At 41.9% G+C, this 19,658-nt stretch overlaps 1 protein-coding gene across 3 annotated transcripts in view; it reads right to left on the bottom strand.

The window, feature by feature from the left end:
- LOC133377363 (cytosolic phospholipase A2 epsilon-like) overlaps window positions 1–19,658 on the bottom strand; it is a 56,681-nt gene that overhangs the window by 11,203 nt on the left and 25,820 nt on the right. For 2 of the 3 annotated variants that reach the window (XM_061611321.1, XM_061611323.1), the window contains exons 7-15: window positions 11,109–11,151; window positions 10,439–10,502; window positions 8,543–8,709; window positions 8,003–8,095; window positions 7,190–7,227; window positions 5,054–5,189; window positions 3,518–3,654; window positions 2,561–2,783; window positions 886–1,000 (exon numbers count right to left, since the gene is read on the bottom strand). In XM_061611321.1, coding sequence (XP_061467305.1) covers window positions 886–1,000; window positions 2,561–2,783; window positions 3,518–3,654; window positions 5,054–5,189; window positions 7,190–7,227; window positions 8,003–8,095; window positions 8,543–8,709; window positions 10,439–10,502; window positions 11,109–11,151 — 1,016 coding nt within the window. The remainder of the gene's footprint in view (window positions 1–885; window positions 1,001–2,560; window positions 2,784–3,517; window positions 3,655–5,053; window positions 5,190–7,189; window positions 7,228–8,002; window positions 8,096–8,542; window positions 8,710–10,438; window positions 10,503–11,108; window positions 11,152–19,658) is intronic. The other variant, XM_061611322.1, reaches the window with a different exon arrangement.

The raw sequence follows: 19,658 nt of genomic DNA, 5'->3' as shown, positions 1-19,658 counted from the left end.
CGTACTGGGCTCCTGCTGGGAGGAAGGGTGGGATATAAATCAAATAATCAATCAATCAATCAATATTGATGCCAAAGACCTGCTGTTTATCTTAACTAGGACCTGGTGTTGTCATATAATATTTTAAAGGGCAACCTCTTTAACAGCCCCAGCCCTTCATTCAAAGGTTAAAAAAAAACCCTGTGAGTAGAAAACAATCAGACTATTCATTCATTCATTTGAATAGTAGCTTTGCACATATATAATGAAAAACCTTTTAACAGTACAAAGCTAGAGAACTGAAATCCTGCACATAGAAGGAAACTACTCAGTCAGCTAAAAATAGGTTTGCTGGTAGAAATTGACTGTTTAGTATTATATTATTGTAATAATATACTTCCTTCTGTTCCTGGCTAAGATGAAAAAGAAAACATGCTAGAATTTGAATGGGTTCTATTTTCTTACAAAAATATAGAAAATCAAAATTTGTTAATATATTTATATTTGTTAATAAAGAATTATGGATATGAGTGAATACTGATTAATTTAGCACACTTTATTAATATATAATTAGAACCTGGATAGGAGACCTGCGCCCCTCCAAATATTAGCTTCTAAGGCCCTCCAGATATTAGCTTCTAAGGCCCATCAAGAGAGCCAGTGTGGTGTAGTGGTTAGAGTGTTGGACTACGGCCTGGGAGACCAGGGTTCAAATCTCCACACAGCCGTGAAGCTCACTGGGTGACCTTGGGCCAGTCACTGCCTCTCAGCCTCAGAGGAAGGCAATGGTAAACCACCTCTGAATACCACTTACTGTGAAAAACCTATTCATAGGGTCGCCATAAGTCGGAATCAACTTGAAGGCAGTCCATTTCCATTTCCATTAATATGTATTAGCAACATTACCTTTGTAATCTTGAGCACTGTAGTTGTCTTTGAGGTTAATAGCCAAATAAATGGGTAAGGGATTTTGACCCTTACTCAGAGCTGCTCTCTGATCTGAGAGTGTATGGTTATCTTTCTGGAAGTGAGAGAGAACAAATGTGATCAACATTATAGATTTATTAGTTTAAGGTTGAGCTGGAATCTAAGATCTGAATATATGTGTGTACATATGCATTTGCTAACATGTATGCATAGATTGTTATATTGCCTATATTGTTTATTTATTTATTTAAAAAAATTCTATACTGACTTCCATGTCAAGTCTTAGGGAGGTGTATAACAATATTAAAATATATATCAAAATACTAAGATCCAGGAACAGAATGCAACTGAAAAACTAGGAAAGCATTAAAAATACAAATGTGTTCTATGCTAAACAGAAATAAAGTGCCCTCTATATGTTCCTAGGATACATAGAGACCACCCAATCAGCCCCTCACTCTGTGAGCCTGTGTACTCCTATCATCATGGGATCCTGTCCTTTTAAAAACATTTCAGTAGTGGTCTTGCCTGAGACCCTTAATATTCTCACACTCTTCTTGGTCCCCAGACCTTCCTCTATTATTCCCTTTGCTGCCTTCCTTCTTATCCTCTGAGGTAAAGCTTCCCCTCTCTGTTCCTTCCCTTTCTCCTGTATGGTATAGTCACCCTTCCAGAACTGTGCTGCTTGCCTCCCCTCTCAGCTTTTTCTGTCCTTCCACCTCTCCTCTTCTGTCTGCATTCTCTCTTCCCTCCCAATCACCCAGTTTGGCAGTTACACACACACACACAAACACACACACAGTGAGTGAGAGAGAGAGAGAGAGAGAGAGAGAGAGAGAGAGAGAGAGAGAGAGAGAGAGATGCTAATTTATCCTCCACCTGAGTGCTTCTTGAGGCTTCTTCATCCCTGTCATTCCAGCCCCTGATTTCTGGCCTGCCCAACTCACTTTCCAGCTGGGCTGTGGAAGGAACAGAGCAGAGACCAGCAGGCAGCACCATCTCCCAACAAAGAGTTTCAGTAGAGGATCCTGTCAACTGATGTTGTCAACTAATGCTTGGATAACAAGAGCCATGCCAGTCCAGTGCTTACTGTCATGTGAGGTGTAGATGGACAGCAACAGGCAAAGGGGGGTGCAGAGTCATCTGTATGCAGACTGGGGTGTGGGGGAGATGTGTCTTGTATGTACACATGTAAGAACACTAGAAGAGCCCTACTGAATCAGCCCAAAAGGTCTGATGCAGTGGCCAATCAGATGCTTTGAGGAAGGCCACAACAGAGCATGAGGGCAATAGCATTCTCCCACTGTTGTTTTCTAGCAACTGGCATTTGGTGACATAATTTCTCTGAATCTTGAGGGTCTATATAGCCTTCATGGCTAATAGCCAGTGACAGACTTTGTCTAATCCCCTTTTAAAGCCATCTTAGCTTGTAGTCATCAGCACATCTTGAGGCAGCAGAATTCAATAACTTAATTATGCATTGTGTAAATATGTACTTTCCTTTCAAACCACTACCCTTCAAACAATTTGGCCCTATGTGCCTACCTCCATTCCACCTCTATTAATAATCATGTTTCAAAATAAAAAAAAAAGCTACAGCCATTGGCTCATCTGCTGGTCTATGACCGAAATAAATAAATACTGGGTAGATTACCTCATCATGAAACATGGACTCAACGACAAGCCCCCAGAGGTCTATAAATGAAGTGTTGTGTCCTTCTTCAGTTCTTTGTTTCAGTTCATTGTAATAATACTTCAGTTTATCCATGCACAAAGAGTTAAACTTGGACTTTGACACTTGCTTCTGGGCTTTGTTAATGGCTTCCTCCATGTATTTCTGTGACCAATCAGCATCTTCATATAAATTCCCCATAGCCCTGAGTTTTAAAAGACACGCAACTAATGGCACAGATACCTCAAGTTCAGAGAAAGCCACACTGTAGCTTTTCCTAACAGCTGCAACCCAAATAAAGACATCAGAGGACAACAGAGAGCAAGAGAGACAAATCAAACCTAGCAGTCAATCCAAATAGAGCAACAACAAAACTCAGCCTAACTATAGAAACTAAAACTGGTTAAATAGCCATCATTCTTCAGAGAGAGAGAGAGATTAATGATATAAAAAAATAGAGATATTGAAAGACCCCAGAAAACAAAAATCTTTGCCTGACATGAAAAAGATATTAAAGTAGGCACCAGGCAAGCCTCTCTAGGGAGGCTCGGGTATTCCACAGATGGAGGGCCGCTACCAAAGAGGGCCTTATAGCAGAAGAGGCATTTCTCCTTATAAGTAGTGTGACAATGGTGAATGCCCCTTTTTAAATGAGCACTTGTATTAAAAATTATAATGATCACGTAATCAGCTGTATTTTCGTAAATTAAAAGTTTTCAAAACTGGTTGATCTAACAAAAAACATATTTTTCATAAAGCACAAAAAGGCTGTATCAGTCACACCTCATTTATTAAGAAGGGAATTTTCTCCTGTGCCATTGGTGGCACTGATAGCAGGTAAAGCCTTACATATTGTTTTGAATACTAGGTTGCCATATAAAGTAATGAACTGAACAGGGCATGTAAAAGATAGTGAATGAAAAGAAAAAACCTCCATACCATGTTGTGCCAGACAAACCCGTGATATATGTAATGCAGTCTAACAGATTCAATTCCTGCAGACCCAGAAGGCTTCCATACATTGCTGTGAATGACCTGGTCCCACCACCTGTTGTCATGATTGCCACCACTGGTACCTGTATAGCACACAAAAGCAGAGAATGAACAGTAAGTTACTGGACCTTATTCCAAAAGAACAATTTTTATGAAAGAAAAGACTGAGCAGATGTTCTGTAATATTGGTACCAGAAGATGATGTACATAGAGCAAGATCAGTTGAACAGCCTATTGTATCCCTCTTGATCTTTCACTTGTTCATACGGGATACAACTGTAGGGATCTAACTTTGGGTGGACCTGGGCATCTTTGCGACAACGTGTTTTCATCCTTAGGAACCACAAGCCTTGATAAACCATCAAATCTGGAATGGGGGCAGACTGGTTTTCTTTGAGGGATGGTTAAAACAATTCTGTATGCTCTCTGACTTTGCTACTTTTATAACTTAACAGACAAGATTGTTTTAGCAATCCCTTGAGGAGATTAAATCAAGTTGCCCTTGAAAATGAGTCTAATAACTGAAATCAGGCTTCATGTGTTGTTCTCAATGCACCTTTGAGGTCTTCTCTGGTTCTTTTCCTTTTTTTTTCTTCCTGGGGTCCAATCCCACCCCCATCTCCATGCTTAGACAGTAAATACTTCTATACACATCCGGAGCTTTGTGGGTGGTATTTTATTCTAGTAGTAGTATGGATGTAGTATGGAGCCAGTGCAGTGTAGCGGTTAAGGTGCTGGACTACGACCTGGGAGACCAGGGTTTGAATCCCCACACAGCCATGAAGCTCGCTGGGTGACCTTGGGCCAGTCACTGCCTCACAGCCTCAGAGGAAGGCAATGGTAAAACCGTCTCTGAATACCGCTTACCATGAAAACCCTATTCATAGGGTCGCCATAAGTCAGGATCGACTTGAAGGCAGTCCATTTCCATTTCAGTATGGATGGATCTGTGTTGGTTCTCTATATTCCTAATTTTTCCAATATTAAATTCAGTCCTCCATATTTCTGCAGCCATTTGCAGGTTGTTGTTTTTTTAAAAAATCCTCATGAAAAGTCAGCATTTTAGTGCAAATTTCCGCAGGTAAACATATTTTTGTATGCCATTTTGATTAATATACACATTTTTACAAGCGATTTCCCCTAATATTATTCATTTTGTATGTTATTTTCACAAATATAAGAACTTTTGTGCACATTTTCCCCTAAGAGATGCATTTGTGTACATATTACTTGGTTGGAGAATGCATTACAAAATTCAAGAAGAAATTTTGAAGGCTAGCAGTGTTTCGGTTTGTGTATTAGTTCAAGAAGTGCAAATTAGGTAGTTTCTCATTAAAATGCAAACAAAACTGAATTTCTCCTCTGTCCCTAGGGAACAATCTGTTACAGGACACATTGCACTGGCCTATCAATGATGCAGCTAGCTGGCTACTTTAATCTTACAGGGGAAAGAGAAAAAGGGCAAGATACTGTGTCACCTACCTCATCATCCTGCAGCCCTTCCTGCAGCTGGAGAACCTTCTCTAAAGCAGCAGCAACATATTTCCTTCTCTTGTTAAGGAAATTCTGTTCCTCTGCACACAAGTCATACCCCAAGCGCACATCTAAATCTTTTGGCCTGCAATACAGTACTTTAACATTAGTTGAATTTTGCTGTGTCCATGATTTGTATTCCATGATTCAATTTGCTAACTGAATAACAAGGAGATTTCATCACTAACAACAGCTATACCTTCATGCTATGCACATTGAATGTCTATAAGGCCACATTCACACCATACATTTATTCCACTATTATTCCACTTTAAACAGGCATGGTTCCCCCAAGAGCCCTGGAAAATGTAGTTTGTGAAAGGTCCTGAGAGTTGTTAGAAGACTTCTATTCTCCTCACAGAGCTACAATTCCCCAAGTGGTTTAACTATCATTCCCTCTTCCCAAAGAACTCTGAGAATTGTAGCTCTGTGAGGGGAATGATGTCTCCTAACAGCTCTCAGTACCCTTTGCAAACTACACTTCCCAGGAATTGTTGGGGAAAGCCATGGATGTTTGCAATGGAATAATAGTGGAATAAATGCATGGTGCAAATGTGGCCTAAATAAATTTATAAAGATTATTATTTTTAAAATATTTCTATCCGGCCCTAAAATAGGGCACTCAGGGCACTCACAATAAAATCATACACAATAAAAAATAGATAAAAGTATATAAAATACAGTTAAGAAATGTAAGAGGGTGATATTAAAAGGAGACTAAAGCAATAAAACTAAAAAGGGGATAAAATAAAATCAGTTTCAGGCTATACCTTCAATCTCCAACATTCTCTCATGTGAGAAAAACTGAATATGGAAATGCTGCCTTGAACCTGTCTTTTTGGGGAAAGGGGCAAAGCTATCCTATCCCACACATCCACTGAATGGAGGGTTTAAGAATGGGCAAAGGTACTTCTCCACTGTTGGAGTAGAACTTTGCTGGCAGAGGGACACCTCTGCTGTGGAGGCCCCCACTTCACCCGCAGAAAGTACTTAGCTCTACTGCCAGTGGTGTTTTCATTGGCAGTAGGAAGTCTCAGGCCCCCTAAGGGGTATTGTAGGGATGGGCAGAGCTGGCCTTGGATCCACTGGATCCAAAGCCTTTTAGTTCTTCAGAAAGGCCCCAGGATCGGGTCCTTCGTCTATCCCAGCTTAAAGCTGGTATAACTAATTTATCTCATTGGACTTTTTTTTTTAAAGATACAGATGGGGAGGAGAAAGGCGACATCTACCTCCCACTTCCCACCTCACCTGCCACAAGCCAGCAGGGCTTTGGAAATGATAGTCCATCTGCCACTTTGCACCCCTCATCTCAGGATTGCACTGTAAGATGGCTACATACCATTAATTATTTGCGTTCGAGAAGAGCACTCAGTGGTAAAAGCTAGTCATGAATAGAACTCCACCAAATATTTTCCTCTTTTGACTTTGGAACCAAAAAGAATATTTTCAGAGGAGATAGGAATATTTTCCCACAAGCCTTTTGACTGCAATATTCACTGGTTTGGGGGTCTATTTTTGCTGCTGCTTTTTCTTCTCTCTCCTACCAATTACTACATTTCTTATCCCTGGATTTGTCATTTGGGCAATCCCAGCCAATTAGGTTTTACATACTGAACAGGACGATGTGACACAACACTATGTAGCAGGCTATGTTATGAGACCACTAAGAACAAATGAGGGCAATGCTTCCTGAATAATGTAACAATACTGTGTGGCCAATCAGATTTGGAAAAGCCAGTTGAAAAAGACAGCAAGAGAAGCCGACATAAATTAATCTCTCATCATTTCACAGGCAGTGACAAAACATTTCAAAAAATGAGAAAGCTTTCTGATGTTATCAAAACATTCCTGAAATCTATTGTTCCTCCTTAGCCACAGTCATGACCCCCTGCTTGTCCTATTAATTTCAACTGTGCTGGAATTCAGAACCAGAGAATGTAACTTTAGATTCAGAGAGGGCAGCAAAATATGGAAGATGTTTTGTATGATCTCTGTATGCTTAGAAACACCTGAGATTCAAAATCATGTTTTCTTGAGAAGAAACTGAGAGAGTTTAGAAGAAATTGGCACAGAAAAATATTTTACCAGTCTTTTGTCTTTACATGCAGATCAAATGTTCTGTCCTGAAAATCAAAAGAATAAGTAAAATCTCAGGCATATCATAAATGATTCTCTTCCTTCCAGCTTGCAGCAGGACAAACAACTCAGTCCTGTTATGGATCAGCTTAACCGGTACTGCAAATCCATCAGTTCATGCTGAGACAGATGAAACTGAGTTGCAGACTTTCTGGGCATTATTTGCCACAAATTTGTTCATCTTTCTGCTAGGAAAGCACATAATGATGCTCCTGAACTGCTTTTTTAAAAATCATCATCATCATAAGTTCCCTTTTGCTGAATCAGACCACTGATCCATCTAACTTACAGTGAAATATATGCATGTTCACTCAGAAGTAAGCTCAAATATTTTCATAGGGCTTATTCCATGGTATCTGTGTATAAGATTGCAGTCATAGGAACATAGGAACCTACCTTATACTGAGACAGATCACTGGTCCATCTAGCTCAGTATTGTCTACACTGGCTGGCAGCGGCATGCCAAGGTTTTCAGGCAGAGAGCATGTCTAGCCTTACCTGGAGATGCTGGGGATTGAACCTGGGACCTTAGGTGCTCTACCACTGAGCTATGCCCTTTCCCCATTCTTCCCATTATTGTCTGCAGTGACTGGCAACAGCTTTTCAAGGTTTGACACAGGGGTCCTTCCCAGCCCTACTTGGAGAGGCTTGGAACTGAATCTGGGATCTTTTTTATGCAATACTTGAGTTATGCAAGGTGGCCTCCCCATGTTCCTTGAAGATCATTTTAATTCAGTATTCGCTTAGAAATAAAGAGCTCACCTCTCCTAAAGTTATTGTCTCTTCTATGGGAAGCTCATTCAAAGGTAAAACCACAGAGGTATTACTTTCTGAGTCGTCTTTAAATAAACCCAGCTAAATAAACATAAAAATAAATGTAAAAGAAGATGGAGAGTTAGCACAAAATTTCTACATTATGCCAAGAGAGTGTAACTTCACAATATTTATTACAAAGCTGATATGAACTTTTCTAAGAAATTAAAATTTAGCAACACTTCAGAATACTAAATGAAATTTGTAGATTTTGAAGATTTTCAGATTTCACAATAAAATGTCTTTGAGACATTATTTTGTTAAACAAAAATTAACCTGGCAAATATATTATTGGAACATCTAGTCCTTATTTTTGTTTTTGAAACCTCTTAAATCCAACTGTATCAATTTTTTAAAAAAAGAAATCAAATGTTAAAATTACATTTTTGGAAGTTTGCGATAGGATAATTTGGTGAAGAATTCCGTTCCCTCCCCTTAGTTTTTTTCAGTCAAACAATTATTTATGCAGTATTGTCAATGGAAACATACAATTGACAATTGCACCTTCTTAGGTAATGTGATTTCCAGATTTGATTGATGGTTCTTGATACAGTGAAACTGAATGACATGTATGTTACTAAGGCTGGAGTCTGGAGCCAGTGGAATCTTCTGTGTTTCTTCATAGGAACCCTGTATTGTAAATGTCAGATCACCTTCTAAAGAGAATAAAATGAAACACAAAGAGAATAATTAGCAATAGTTCCTCACTTGCTTTTTTTTTAATTGTCCAATAGATAATCTTGTCTATGATCCAGTTACACAGAATCCTGGGAATTTAGAACCCCAGAGTAGAACACAATGGGTGAGATGGGGAAGTGGGCTACACAATATGGCATCTCCTGTGTTGAATACTCCAAATCTCTCTTGAGTAAGAATCCAAATTTGAGAATAATTCCCTGGACCATTCTCATTGTCCTCTTCCAGTTTTCCTGGGCTGGTGACAATAGCAATAAATGCAGGAATCATGGCAGTGCATGGGAAATCTGGAGGCCTGAGAAGCAACCTCACTGTCTTCTCCTGGCAATCCAAGCCAAAAAAAATGATAAGTAACTACAGGGCTGGCACCAGGCATGACTGGGCCCTTGGGCACCAGCCTGCCCCGGGCCCCCTGCCCCCCCACAGACTGTGTGGGACCACACCACCTACCTCTTCTCTCTTTCTGTGAATGCCCTGTGCACTGGGTGTGCAGGTTGCTACCATCAACCAAGATGGCGGTGGAGGCTTCTCTAAGGGGCTGATACCCCATCACCATCTTCATTGATGGCATGCATGTGTGCTACTCGGCATGTGCACAGATGCCTGCCATCAATCAAGATGAAGAAGCTCCTTAGAGAAGCCTCTGCTGCCATCTTAATTGATGGTAGCTGCGCACACAGCGCACAGGGCATTCACAGAAAGGAAGGAGAGATAGGTAGAGTGGTCTGTGGGGGGGGCTGGGAGCTCTGTCTCTGCGATCTGTGGCAGGGTCAAGAGTCGACCCTGCCAAGGATTGCAGAAGGGAGGTGCTACCCCCACACCCTAAGGAGGGGCCCTTCAGGTGCTCCTCTGGGCCACAGGGCCCCTCAGCCAGGGGCTGACCTGGCCGCCCTTTGGTGCTGGCCCTGAGTAACTAACATATCAGAGTTACATTACAACCCAGCAAAGGTGATTCAGAGTGCCAACATTCAGCAGGAAATGCAGAGGGAGGGAATTTCAGAAGCATCCCATAGTAAAGGTAACGTGTAGATGCTCTCCCCAGGACACATCTAGATAGCAGTTTTCTCTACTCAGTCTGGAGCTTGGGTGCTCAGTCAGAAGTAGGGAAAACTACAGAAGGATGTAGAAAAAATGGTAACTTGTGTGAGCTCCAAATACCAGTCCTACTTTCCTGACTGCATGTCCTTGTATAAGCCCTGCATTCACCCCCAGCACCTACAGTGTGAATGAGTGGAGATAAGCAAGGAACCAGTACATGAAGCAGAGGATGTGTGCAGAATGTAGATGCTGGCTATTCATTAGGAAGATATTCATTACTCTTCAAAATTGCCATGCAGACACACCACTAAATTGGATGAATCTCAAGTACTGAGACATAAAGGCATTGTGAATCAAGTTTGGAATGTTACATTCAAAGAACTTGGGTTTATTGAACTGTAGCACACAAACATATCCTTCAGAGTGGCTTCAGTTGCAAAGGTACGGACACCAGCTACAAAATAAATGAACACAGTGTCATAGGTGAAAGGCATATATGCATATCCAATTCTGCTTGTATCCCTTAAAACAAGAAACAAGTAAAAGGTGAAGAAAATGTAATGGATACAATTATTATATATCATCCAGTGTTCCTGAGTTATTGGTTTAAAGCAATGTATACATAACCAGTTCAAGATGCAATGACCTCACTTGTGTATAGTTGCTTCAACTTCTTAATATCCACCATAACCTCCAGACATGAAAGTTCTCGTGCCTATAAAAACAATGGGGACATATATAGCAAATGATCCATTGAAGCCAATCCTTGCAAATCTGCAGCCTGAGAACTGACTGGTTATTCCACATTGCTATACAATGTCCAGCACCCTTCCTTAACCTCCTTGGTCTCTTCATGCTCAGAATCTTGATATTTCCCCAACTTTCCTGCTACTCCACTCTTTCCTCCTAAGACGCACATCTCTGTACAAACTTTTCAGTTGACTCTCCATCCCTCATCTCTCTGCCTCTTTTGCTTCTCTGTGCTTTCTGTGCCAAGTGGAGACAGTCATGGTTGAAATGGAGACAACCTACCCAGGCAATCAATCTGGGGGTAACTGTAAGAGCAACCAACTGATTGGGGTCTCCAATTCACCTCCAGCCAGCCAAGCCATTTGTTGGCTTATCTACTGCCTCCCCAGCCTCCTCACTTCAAATTAAGCCCGTGAACTACCTCCCTTCTTCTTCTTGGCTTGGAGGGGGAGGGAAAGAGGTGCAGTGGTGGGAAGGAAGAGCACAAAAAGCACTGCAGGACAAGATGACTTCAGGTTTGCATACGACAATCATTTCATAAGAAAGAACTCTGAAAATGAATATCAATTACCACCAATACTCCATTTGTAATGATGTTTTCAGGATGGTCTGGGCTAAAAAACAAAATGAGATATGAAAATATTATGGTCTGTTAATATTTTCTATGGGACCTTTAAGGTGCAAAATATCTTATATCTGTATTAGAACTGTTTTGAGGGTTTTTTTTTTAAAAAAAGATTTCTTTCTAAAGATGTTTTAAAGATGTTTTTAATGATGTTTTGTTTTAAAAATGTTTTAGTGCTTTTGTTTGCTGCCCTGGGCTCCTTCTTTCATTATTTTAATAATAATAATATTTAGTATTACATTTTAATACTTTATTGTCTGTTGTAGCCAACAGTTCCCTTTGACAGATGGGAAACCAAGATGAAAAGAAAAATCCCATTGTTGACAAAAGTGAACAGTATTTGAAAACATATTTAACTTCTAGAGCAGGGATGGGGAACCTGTAGTCTTCCAGATGTTGCTGGTCTACAGCTCCCATCAACCCTGGCCATGGGCTATGCTGTGTAGGGCTGATAAGAGAATCCCACAACATTTGGAGGCTCACAGGTTGCCCATCCCTGTTCCAGAGCTCTGGATGTTAAGCTACAGAATGATGGAAAGGGCTGGTGGTCTTCCTGTAGTTTTTCCTCTAGCCTCAGGTACTTCGCCATAGAACCGTTAGTGTTCAGACCATTAATGGAATGCTTTCTATTATAAATTACATCAGAAAGAAGGTCCTTCACAACATTTGTTCCCAATGAAGTAAGAGGGGGCCCCACACAACAGCAAGGTTCTACCTGCAGGTGCCTTAACAGAATAGGAACTTCATAACTGCAGCAATAGACCCAGAACCAGATTCACTTTGGCACTGCAGTGAGCATCGGAAGTAAGTCATTCAATGTAATCTGCGTCCAACAGTGCATCATGTGAACAGAGCTGCATGTTCCCTTCTGTCTTGCCTTATGGATGAGAAATTTTCCAAGGCATTCTAAGGGGGGGATGGCAGTTGCCACTTCCCCCAAATGCCCTAGAACATTTCCCAACCCTTGGGTCTCCAGATGTTGCTAGACTACAATTCCCATCATTCCTGACCATTGGCCATGCTGGCTGGGACTGATGGGAGTTGTAGTCCAATAGTGCCTGGGGACCCAAAGGTTGGGAAAGGCTGCAGAACAATGCAATGACTGAGGCATTTTGGGGAAATGTACATGGTGACTGCTACCTGAGAGGTGCTTTAAAGTGCTACCAACACTACCTTAACAGAGGCATTTTAAACAAACCCTTTTAAAAAGACCCACCTGTCACCCAACAATGATTTGTTAAGAAATCACACCCCAATCACCAAAATGGCCCCCTATTCACTACCTTCCAATGGGGCACACATTTGGAGGGTAGTGGAATTTTGCAACCACTACCTGAAAGAATTCCTTTCTGTGCCACTCAGCTCACAACTCCTGGGCCCTAAGAGGTGTCATCCTTCCTTCCTGTCCCAACACCAACTTCACTTACAAACTCTTTTGATGTAAGTGTTCACTTGCTTTGATTATCTTATTTTCAGTCATTCCACCTTTTTCTGTCACACAGGCTCTGGCCGTGGTAATCCCAGCTGGCTCCTTCAGTGCTCTGTGGTTTCTATCATCATAACTTCTAATACAAAACTCAGATGAACACTTGCTTATCCATTTATATGGCTACAGGTTTATTTTATTTATTCATTTGATTATTTAAATTGCACCTTGCAATGGAAAATATATGACTCCCATGAACTGGTTTCTACTGGGAGCCTCTATAGCACAGCAGGGCGAAGTTTCAGGAGTGTGGGGAAGGAAGAAATGTCATTTTCCTTCCTCCTAAAACTACCCCATCTGTGTAAGTCCTGAGCAATGCTACAAGCACATCTTAGATGCTAGGGATCAAGGCCAGCCCAAAGCAGTTTGCTGCCTGAGGCAAAAGCCAAGATGTTGCAAGCGCACATACCATTTCCATGTACAGAAACTGACTGGACTAGTAGTTGAATCACTTCATCACTGGCAACAGGGCAGCATCCTCCAGTGCACTTGAGGACAGCAGATGTCATTGGTCCCAAGGGGAACCTTTGGCAAGGGTGGGATGATGAAAAATGGAGTACAGATCTTGGGGATGGAATTGCCAGTAGTGCGGAAAAGAATGAAGGAGGCACAGGGGAAAGGACTTCAGAAGCATCTGAGCTGACTAATAGAATTACTGAGAAAAGCCCAGAACTACTGCTTTTTTCTGTTGAACCATCTGGTGGTGAATTTGCCCAGGCACCTACACCTAGGCCAGATTTAGCTGTGGAACAGTTAAAGCTCAATGAACAGCTGAGGGAGCAAAGTAAAAGCAGTCAGTCTGAGCCAGAGTTTATGCATTTGCCAAGGCCAAGAAGATTAGATAGGAGATGGCTTCAGAAGATTTTTTCAGCTCCTAGGAGCCTTTACATTATAGTAAAAGCAAGAAAAACCCAGAATTAACCTACAGAATTAAGTCCCTGCCCTTCTCTGATATAAAAGTTTGGTAATGCCTGTTTAGCACTGTTGTGGCAACTCCTTGCTATCACCTCCATGTCTTATTCCTGAGATAAGATGTTCCAGTATTCTGATTCATGCCTAGAATGTGATACTGTGTTCCTGTGCTGACTTACTGAATAAAGCTTCATGCAGAAAAATCAAGTCTTCTAGTCCTCAGTGTGCTTCTTTGGTTAGGAACCAGGTCAGCAGACTAGTTTAGGGGATATACGGCAGGCCTGTGGCACACACAGGTCTGCTTTCCAGCAAATGGGAATGGCTTAGGGCCTCAGGAGGAATGCCCCCCAGCAGCTGCTGTCTGAGGCAACTGCCTCACTCTGTCTAACGGCAGCGTAGGGATGTATGAAGGCAGCAGTTTCCATTCCAACCTGTATCTGTACTGTTTCTATTCTGCTGCAGTTTGATTTCAACCAAATACTATGTTATTTGTCTCTCTGTCTACCATTTAACATAATTTACCTAAGTTATATAACTATTTGCATAACTTACATTCACTTCAGTGCAAAGGAAATGTCAAGACAATGTAAAGAAAGTTATTAATTACATATAGTTTGCAAACTTAATAAACACACATGATGTGAATTAATACCGATCGCATTCACTTGATTGATTTTCGTTGCTGACCCCAGATGAGTATGTAAACTGCAACAATTTCCACTTCCATTTCCCTCAGAATTCTCCAACATCCCTAATGGCAGGGCCAGCCCTGCTGGGGATGAACTACAACAGAAACATAGGGAGCTGCCTTATACCAAGTTAGACCTTTGGTACATCTAGCTCAGTATTGTCAACACTAATTGGCAGGAGCTCTCCAGGATTTTGAGCAGGAGTCTTACCCAGCACTACCTGGACTGACCTGGGATTGAACTTCGGAGCTTTTGCATGCAAAGCATTGCTCTGTCACTGAGCTGTGGCTCTTTGTTGTGCATCCTTATTTGTGGCAAATGAAGAATCTATTGCTTTTGAGCCTGCTGTTAAGTGTTTCAAGCCAAGTGCTGACATAGTGGTGCTGGCAAGTCTACATTTTGGATTTTTTCTCCTTCTTCTTAGTAGCCCATAACATGTGTTTTTCAGAAAGCCTCTGAAGTTTCATATTCAGCCCTGAATCAACTGTCTTCAACCAAGGGAAGCAGGAGCTGCCACCGAGGTACTTCAAAGAAAGAATACTGTGGTGCACACTGTGCTCTGGCACTCCTTTTGCCATCAAAAATCCTTGTTGCCATCAACATGGACAATATTTAGCTAGACAAGCCACCAGTCTTTCTCAGTATGAAACAGCTGTTGGGAACAAAGCACCAACACTTGTAACAAGTAATGTGAACCAGTAGGGGGTGATAGACTGAAAGGCAATGTATTTTTCGCTCGCTGATTCCTTCTTCAGTAATAACTTGTTGTTGTTGTTGCTCAGGCTTTACTTCCTTCCTCTTCTTAGTCAGTGTTAGTGTGTGTTAACCTCATGATGATTCCATAATGGCCACATGTATGTCTGTACTCAAAATGGCTTGACTTTTCAGGAGTAATAAACCTTAAGTTTCTTCATTCTTTCAACCTGCTTTCTTACCAGACTATTCATTTCTGCATTCCACTGCTATATTTACCGAACTCCAACAACAGCTCTTTATATTCCATAGATCACAAAAACTCAGAAGTAATTTCTGGGACCAGTATTTCCTGTGAATGATAAAGGAGTGCAAATTATACACTCACCCACTCACTTATGAAGGATGCCAGGTTTGTTTGGTTTTGTTGTTTGCTTGTTTTGAGAAAGAGGTTTGAATGTTATAGTGCTCAGAATTGACTGGGAGCACCTTCCATGATATTGATCAGCCTCAGTATTGAGATCTGTAGAGGAGGCCCTGCTTGTAGTGTCCTTAGTGTTTATAGCCCAGAGGGGCTGCAACATGAAGCAAGGCCTTCTTAGTGACTGTACCCTGGTTTTGGAACTCCCTCGTTGTTGAGATCAGGCTTTCTTCCACATCATTCAGGAAAAATGTCAGCTTATTTATTGCTGCAGGACTTTGAGACATAAGAGTGGCTCACTGCATTGGTATAGTTTTATCACTGCCCATTTTATCTATGACCATTGTTAAATGTAAATGTACTGCCTTCAAGTCAATTCCGACTTATGGCGACCCTATGAATAGGGTTTTCATGAGGCTGAGAGGCAGTGACTGGCCCAAGGTCACCCAGTGAGCTTCATGGCTATGTGGGGATTCGAACTGGACCCTCTTGTGAGAAGGGGTAGAGTACAAGAAATGTATGTGTGAGTGAAAGAAAGAAAGAAAGAAAGAAAGAAAAAAGAAATCATTATCATTGGAAGGCTTTACATACATGCGTTCTTTGCACAAAAATTAAAGACCTGGATTTTATTTTATATTTCTAAAGCAATAAGAATCTTACACCCTTAATATTCCCCAATATATTTGATGCAGAGTGCAAAAAAGAAAGGAACTTTGACAGAGGATCATAGTGTAACCAAGTTTAAATGTTATAAGGTAGCAAGCTTTAGCTTCTGCTAAAGAATTAAGAGGCTAATGATGGGGGATAAATGGGTTCAATGGCACAAATTGAGCTTAAAAGGAAAGAGGGAATCAGACTGGTAATGAAAAGGAAGAGTGTGAACCTCATGTCCTCAACATCAGAACAGGCTTGGGACAAATAACTGGAAGCTAAATGCTAAAAAGGAACAATGGGGTGGCACACCATGAAATAGTGTGTGGAAATCTTCTAGCACAATTATCAGCAGCAATTATACAAAAAATGTCTGTCTCGCTACAAGCACTGTTCTGACAAATGTCAAAATTTCCCCAAAATGCTCCAGGAAAATTTATAGTGTGCCCTATGTGAACACTTCTTTACTTCATTGCTCACCAACTGCCAAGCCTTGCTCATTAATCTCTTCATGCAAGAGTGAAGATTCAACTCTACCAATATCTGTAATGGTACAAATATAGAACATTTCTACCCAAATGAAATGCATGGGAAAGTTGATGTGAAGTTTGGTCTGAGGGGGTGTTTTCTCTCCTGAAAACACTTGGATGGGTGAAAGAAAGAAAAAATCACTTGCGTATCACAGTGAGAATGTAAATATTGTATGGGAAGAGCGCGTGTGTTGTAGTGGACAGAGTGCTGAACAAAGACTGGGGAGATGCTGGCTCAAGCCCTCTTGTGCCAGCTACTCTCTCTCAGCCTAACCTACTTCACAGAGTTGTGAGGATGCAATTGAATGGGGTAGGGATCGAGGAGAAACTTGCAAGCCACTCTGAACTTCTGAAGGAAAGATGGGATAAAAATTTGAATAAAATAAATGATAAAAACAATATCAGTGCTAAAACAAGTATTTTAAAAACATAGACCATTTATTATTTAATAAAAACAAAAACACTACAATACAATTTAGATTTTTCTTCATAGTCATGTTTTAATGTATCTTATTATGTTATATTTTTATAAGTGTTGCACTACCGGTGAATGTTTCTAGGCTGGAGCGTGCCTGCGCTGAAGCATTCCCAGGTAGTATGACACTTACAGGTCAGGAAGGCAAGAAGAGGTAAACCTTGACTACAATGGCAGCTGTGGTGAAGACAAGGCAGAGACAGTGACACAGAGGACAGTAGGGGGGCTTAGTGGGTGGGGCCTAGCTGGGGCCTAACGACCACCACCAGCAGAGTAGCAGCAGCAAGGCCGTAAGGTAAGTGGGGAGTGGGAGGGTGGAGGTTTGGAGACCCATGGGGAGAGGGGGTGGAGGTTTGGAGACCCATGGAGAGGAAAGAGGAGGTATGGAGCCCTGTGGAGAGGAAGGGGTAGGTTTGCAGACCCTTGGAGGGGGAGGGGTAGGTTTGCAGACCCTTGCAGGGGGTGGGGTCGGTTTGGAGACACTTGGAGGGGGAGGGGGGAGGTTTGAAGACCTTGGAGGGGGAAAGGGCAGTTTAGACTCTTGGAGGGGGTGAGGGAGGTTTGGAGACCTATGGGGGTGGGGGGAGGTTGGAGACCCTGGGAGGTGGAGGGGGAGGTTTGGAAACCCTTGGAGGGGGAGAGTTTGGTGACCAGTGTGTGCATGGGGGGGGGGCTCTGGCAACCCATGGGGGTTAGGGTAGTGGTGAGGGTTGGGGGAATGGCTAGGAGCACCTGGAAGATGCAGTGGGGAACTGGTAGGGGGAAGCATGGCAAAGGGGATGTAGAGATGGCTAGGGGGTGCTTGCAGAGGGAGTGGAGGGAGGCCTTGAAGGTGATATAGGGTGGGGTGTAGGCAGGGCTGGCAAGCAAAGTTGATCAAGGGCAGCAGCCCCTAGTATTTTATACATTTATTTACATTTTTCTGTAGCTTTCTTTTCTTTATTATTTTCACACAGACTTCTTACTAGTGTAGGAATATAATTATGTTCAAATTCAAATCTGTTGGAAAGAAAGCAAGAAAAGAAAAGTCAAACTAACCACCCCCACTCCATAGGCAGCACATCTAAAAGGATCTACCTTTGGGAATCTGAACCCCTTCCTATGAGCCCAGGTCCATGAGCAAGGCCTTCATGGCTTCCTCATCCATCTCCACAGCAGAAGCCAGAGGAGGCCACAGCACCACAATAGTCAATATAAGAAGTCCATCTTCCATCTTCTTAATTACTGTTGTTTTCAGTCAAATATCCCAAAGTGGGGAAAGTATACCTTCTGGTATAGACGTGCCTTAAAAATTGCTTTTAGAAATGTGAAGTATCCTTTGATTTTCCAAGTTCCACAAGAAGCTTATTAACCTCAGGTCCTGTGCTCTATTAGAAACCAGGAGGCCGAGGGATATCAATACTCCGAAGCCATCTGATCCACCGAGAAGTCATTGCAAAAAAGCCACCACCAGGAGCAGAAGCAGAAGTCGTAGTAGTAGCAGCAGCAACAGATGCAGGCTGTCTTTGGGCCCTATGAACAAACAAGAGAATATGCTGATATTCATGAAACATGACAGGATAATGCAGGAATACAAAAAACACTAATGAACTACCTAAATCAAAACAGAACTTACCTCCTCAATCACTGCCTGCTGGAGCATCGGTTGCCTCCCTTAGGCAGACCTGGCCTACGTATGGAGACTGAGTGGAGGATGGCAAAAGCATTCCGTGACCCACCCCAGGGTGCAACTGCTCCACGTGGTCAGAACCAATGCATCTGGTTTAATGATGGCGCCGACATTCATATATACAGTATACTTACTTCCCCAGCTTGTAGCATTCAGCTTATGAACTGAGTACTATGAACTGAGTACTATGTTCTTCTCTGGCTCAGAAAGCTTTTGGACTTGTACAGATCAACAAGTAGTGCTCAGTAGAGATGCCAGGTGTCCTGGAAGCCACATATCCCAGGGCTCCTTGAGCCTGGGATGCTGCTGAACATGCTAACAATAGCATTCCAGGTATCTTGGGACATGTCGTTTCCAGGGTTCCTTACATCCCTACTGAACCCCTACTGCTGCTCTTTCAGTGTCCCAGGCAACAGAGAGAAATGGCTGTTGCTCCCATTGCCACAAGGTCGGGTTTGGGTGAAGGGACAGAGGACGAATTCAGGGTTCATAGATGCGGGGAGGAACTTGGTAGAGGCTTGTGTGGGCTGGAAGTAGCATTTGGGACCATTCATGCCCCCAATGACATTATCAGAACTGCAATGGGGCTTCCAGATAGTGGAACTGGGCTTGGGGGAAAAGAGAGCTATTTTCTGATACGTTGGAAAATATAAATTGAGCTGAGGGAAGTTCATCTATTGTTCATCTGGTTTGCAGACCATATAATACTGACAGCAAAGACTCAGAGGTCTTGTACTGACAAGCAAGGCATACGGCTGTAATACTGCTGACAATTGCAACGTACATACACAGTATAAAACAACTGTTTCGATAATTCACCGTTGTTAAATCAAAATGAATTTTAACTGTTTAATCAATAGGCTTTTGTTGTTGTGATATTATGTATACCACCAAAAATTACGGTAATTTCCAGTGACAGGTATGTAGTGATTTTTATATAGAGACAAAGAGAACCAAGGAATGTTAAGTC

This window comes from Rhineura floridana, chromosome 2 (genome assembly GCF_030035675.1).
Source record: "Rhineura floridana isolate rRhiFlo1 chromosome 2, rRhiFlo1.hap2, whole genome shotgun sequence".
Classification (NCBI taxonomy): domain Eukaryota; kingdom Metazoa; phylum Chordata; class Lepidosauria; order Squamata; family Rhineuridae; genus Rhineura; species Rhineura floridana.
This window is presented reverse-complemented; position numbering and strand designations above follow the sequence as displayed.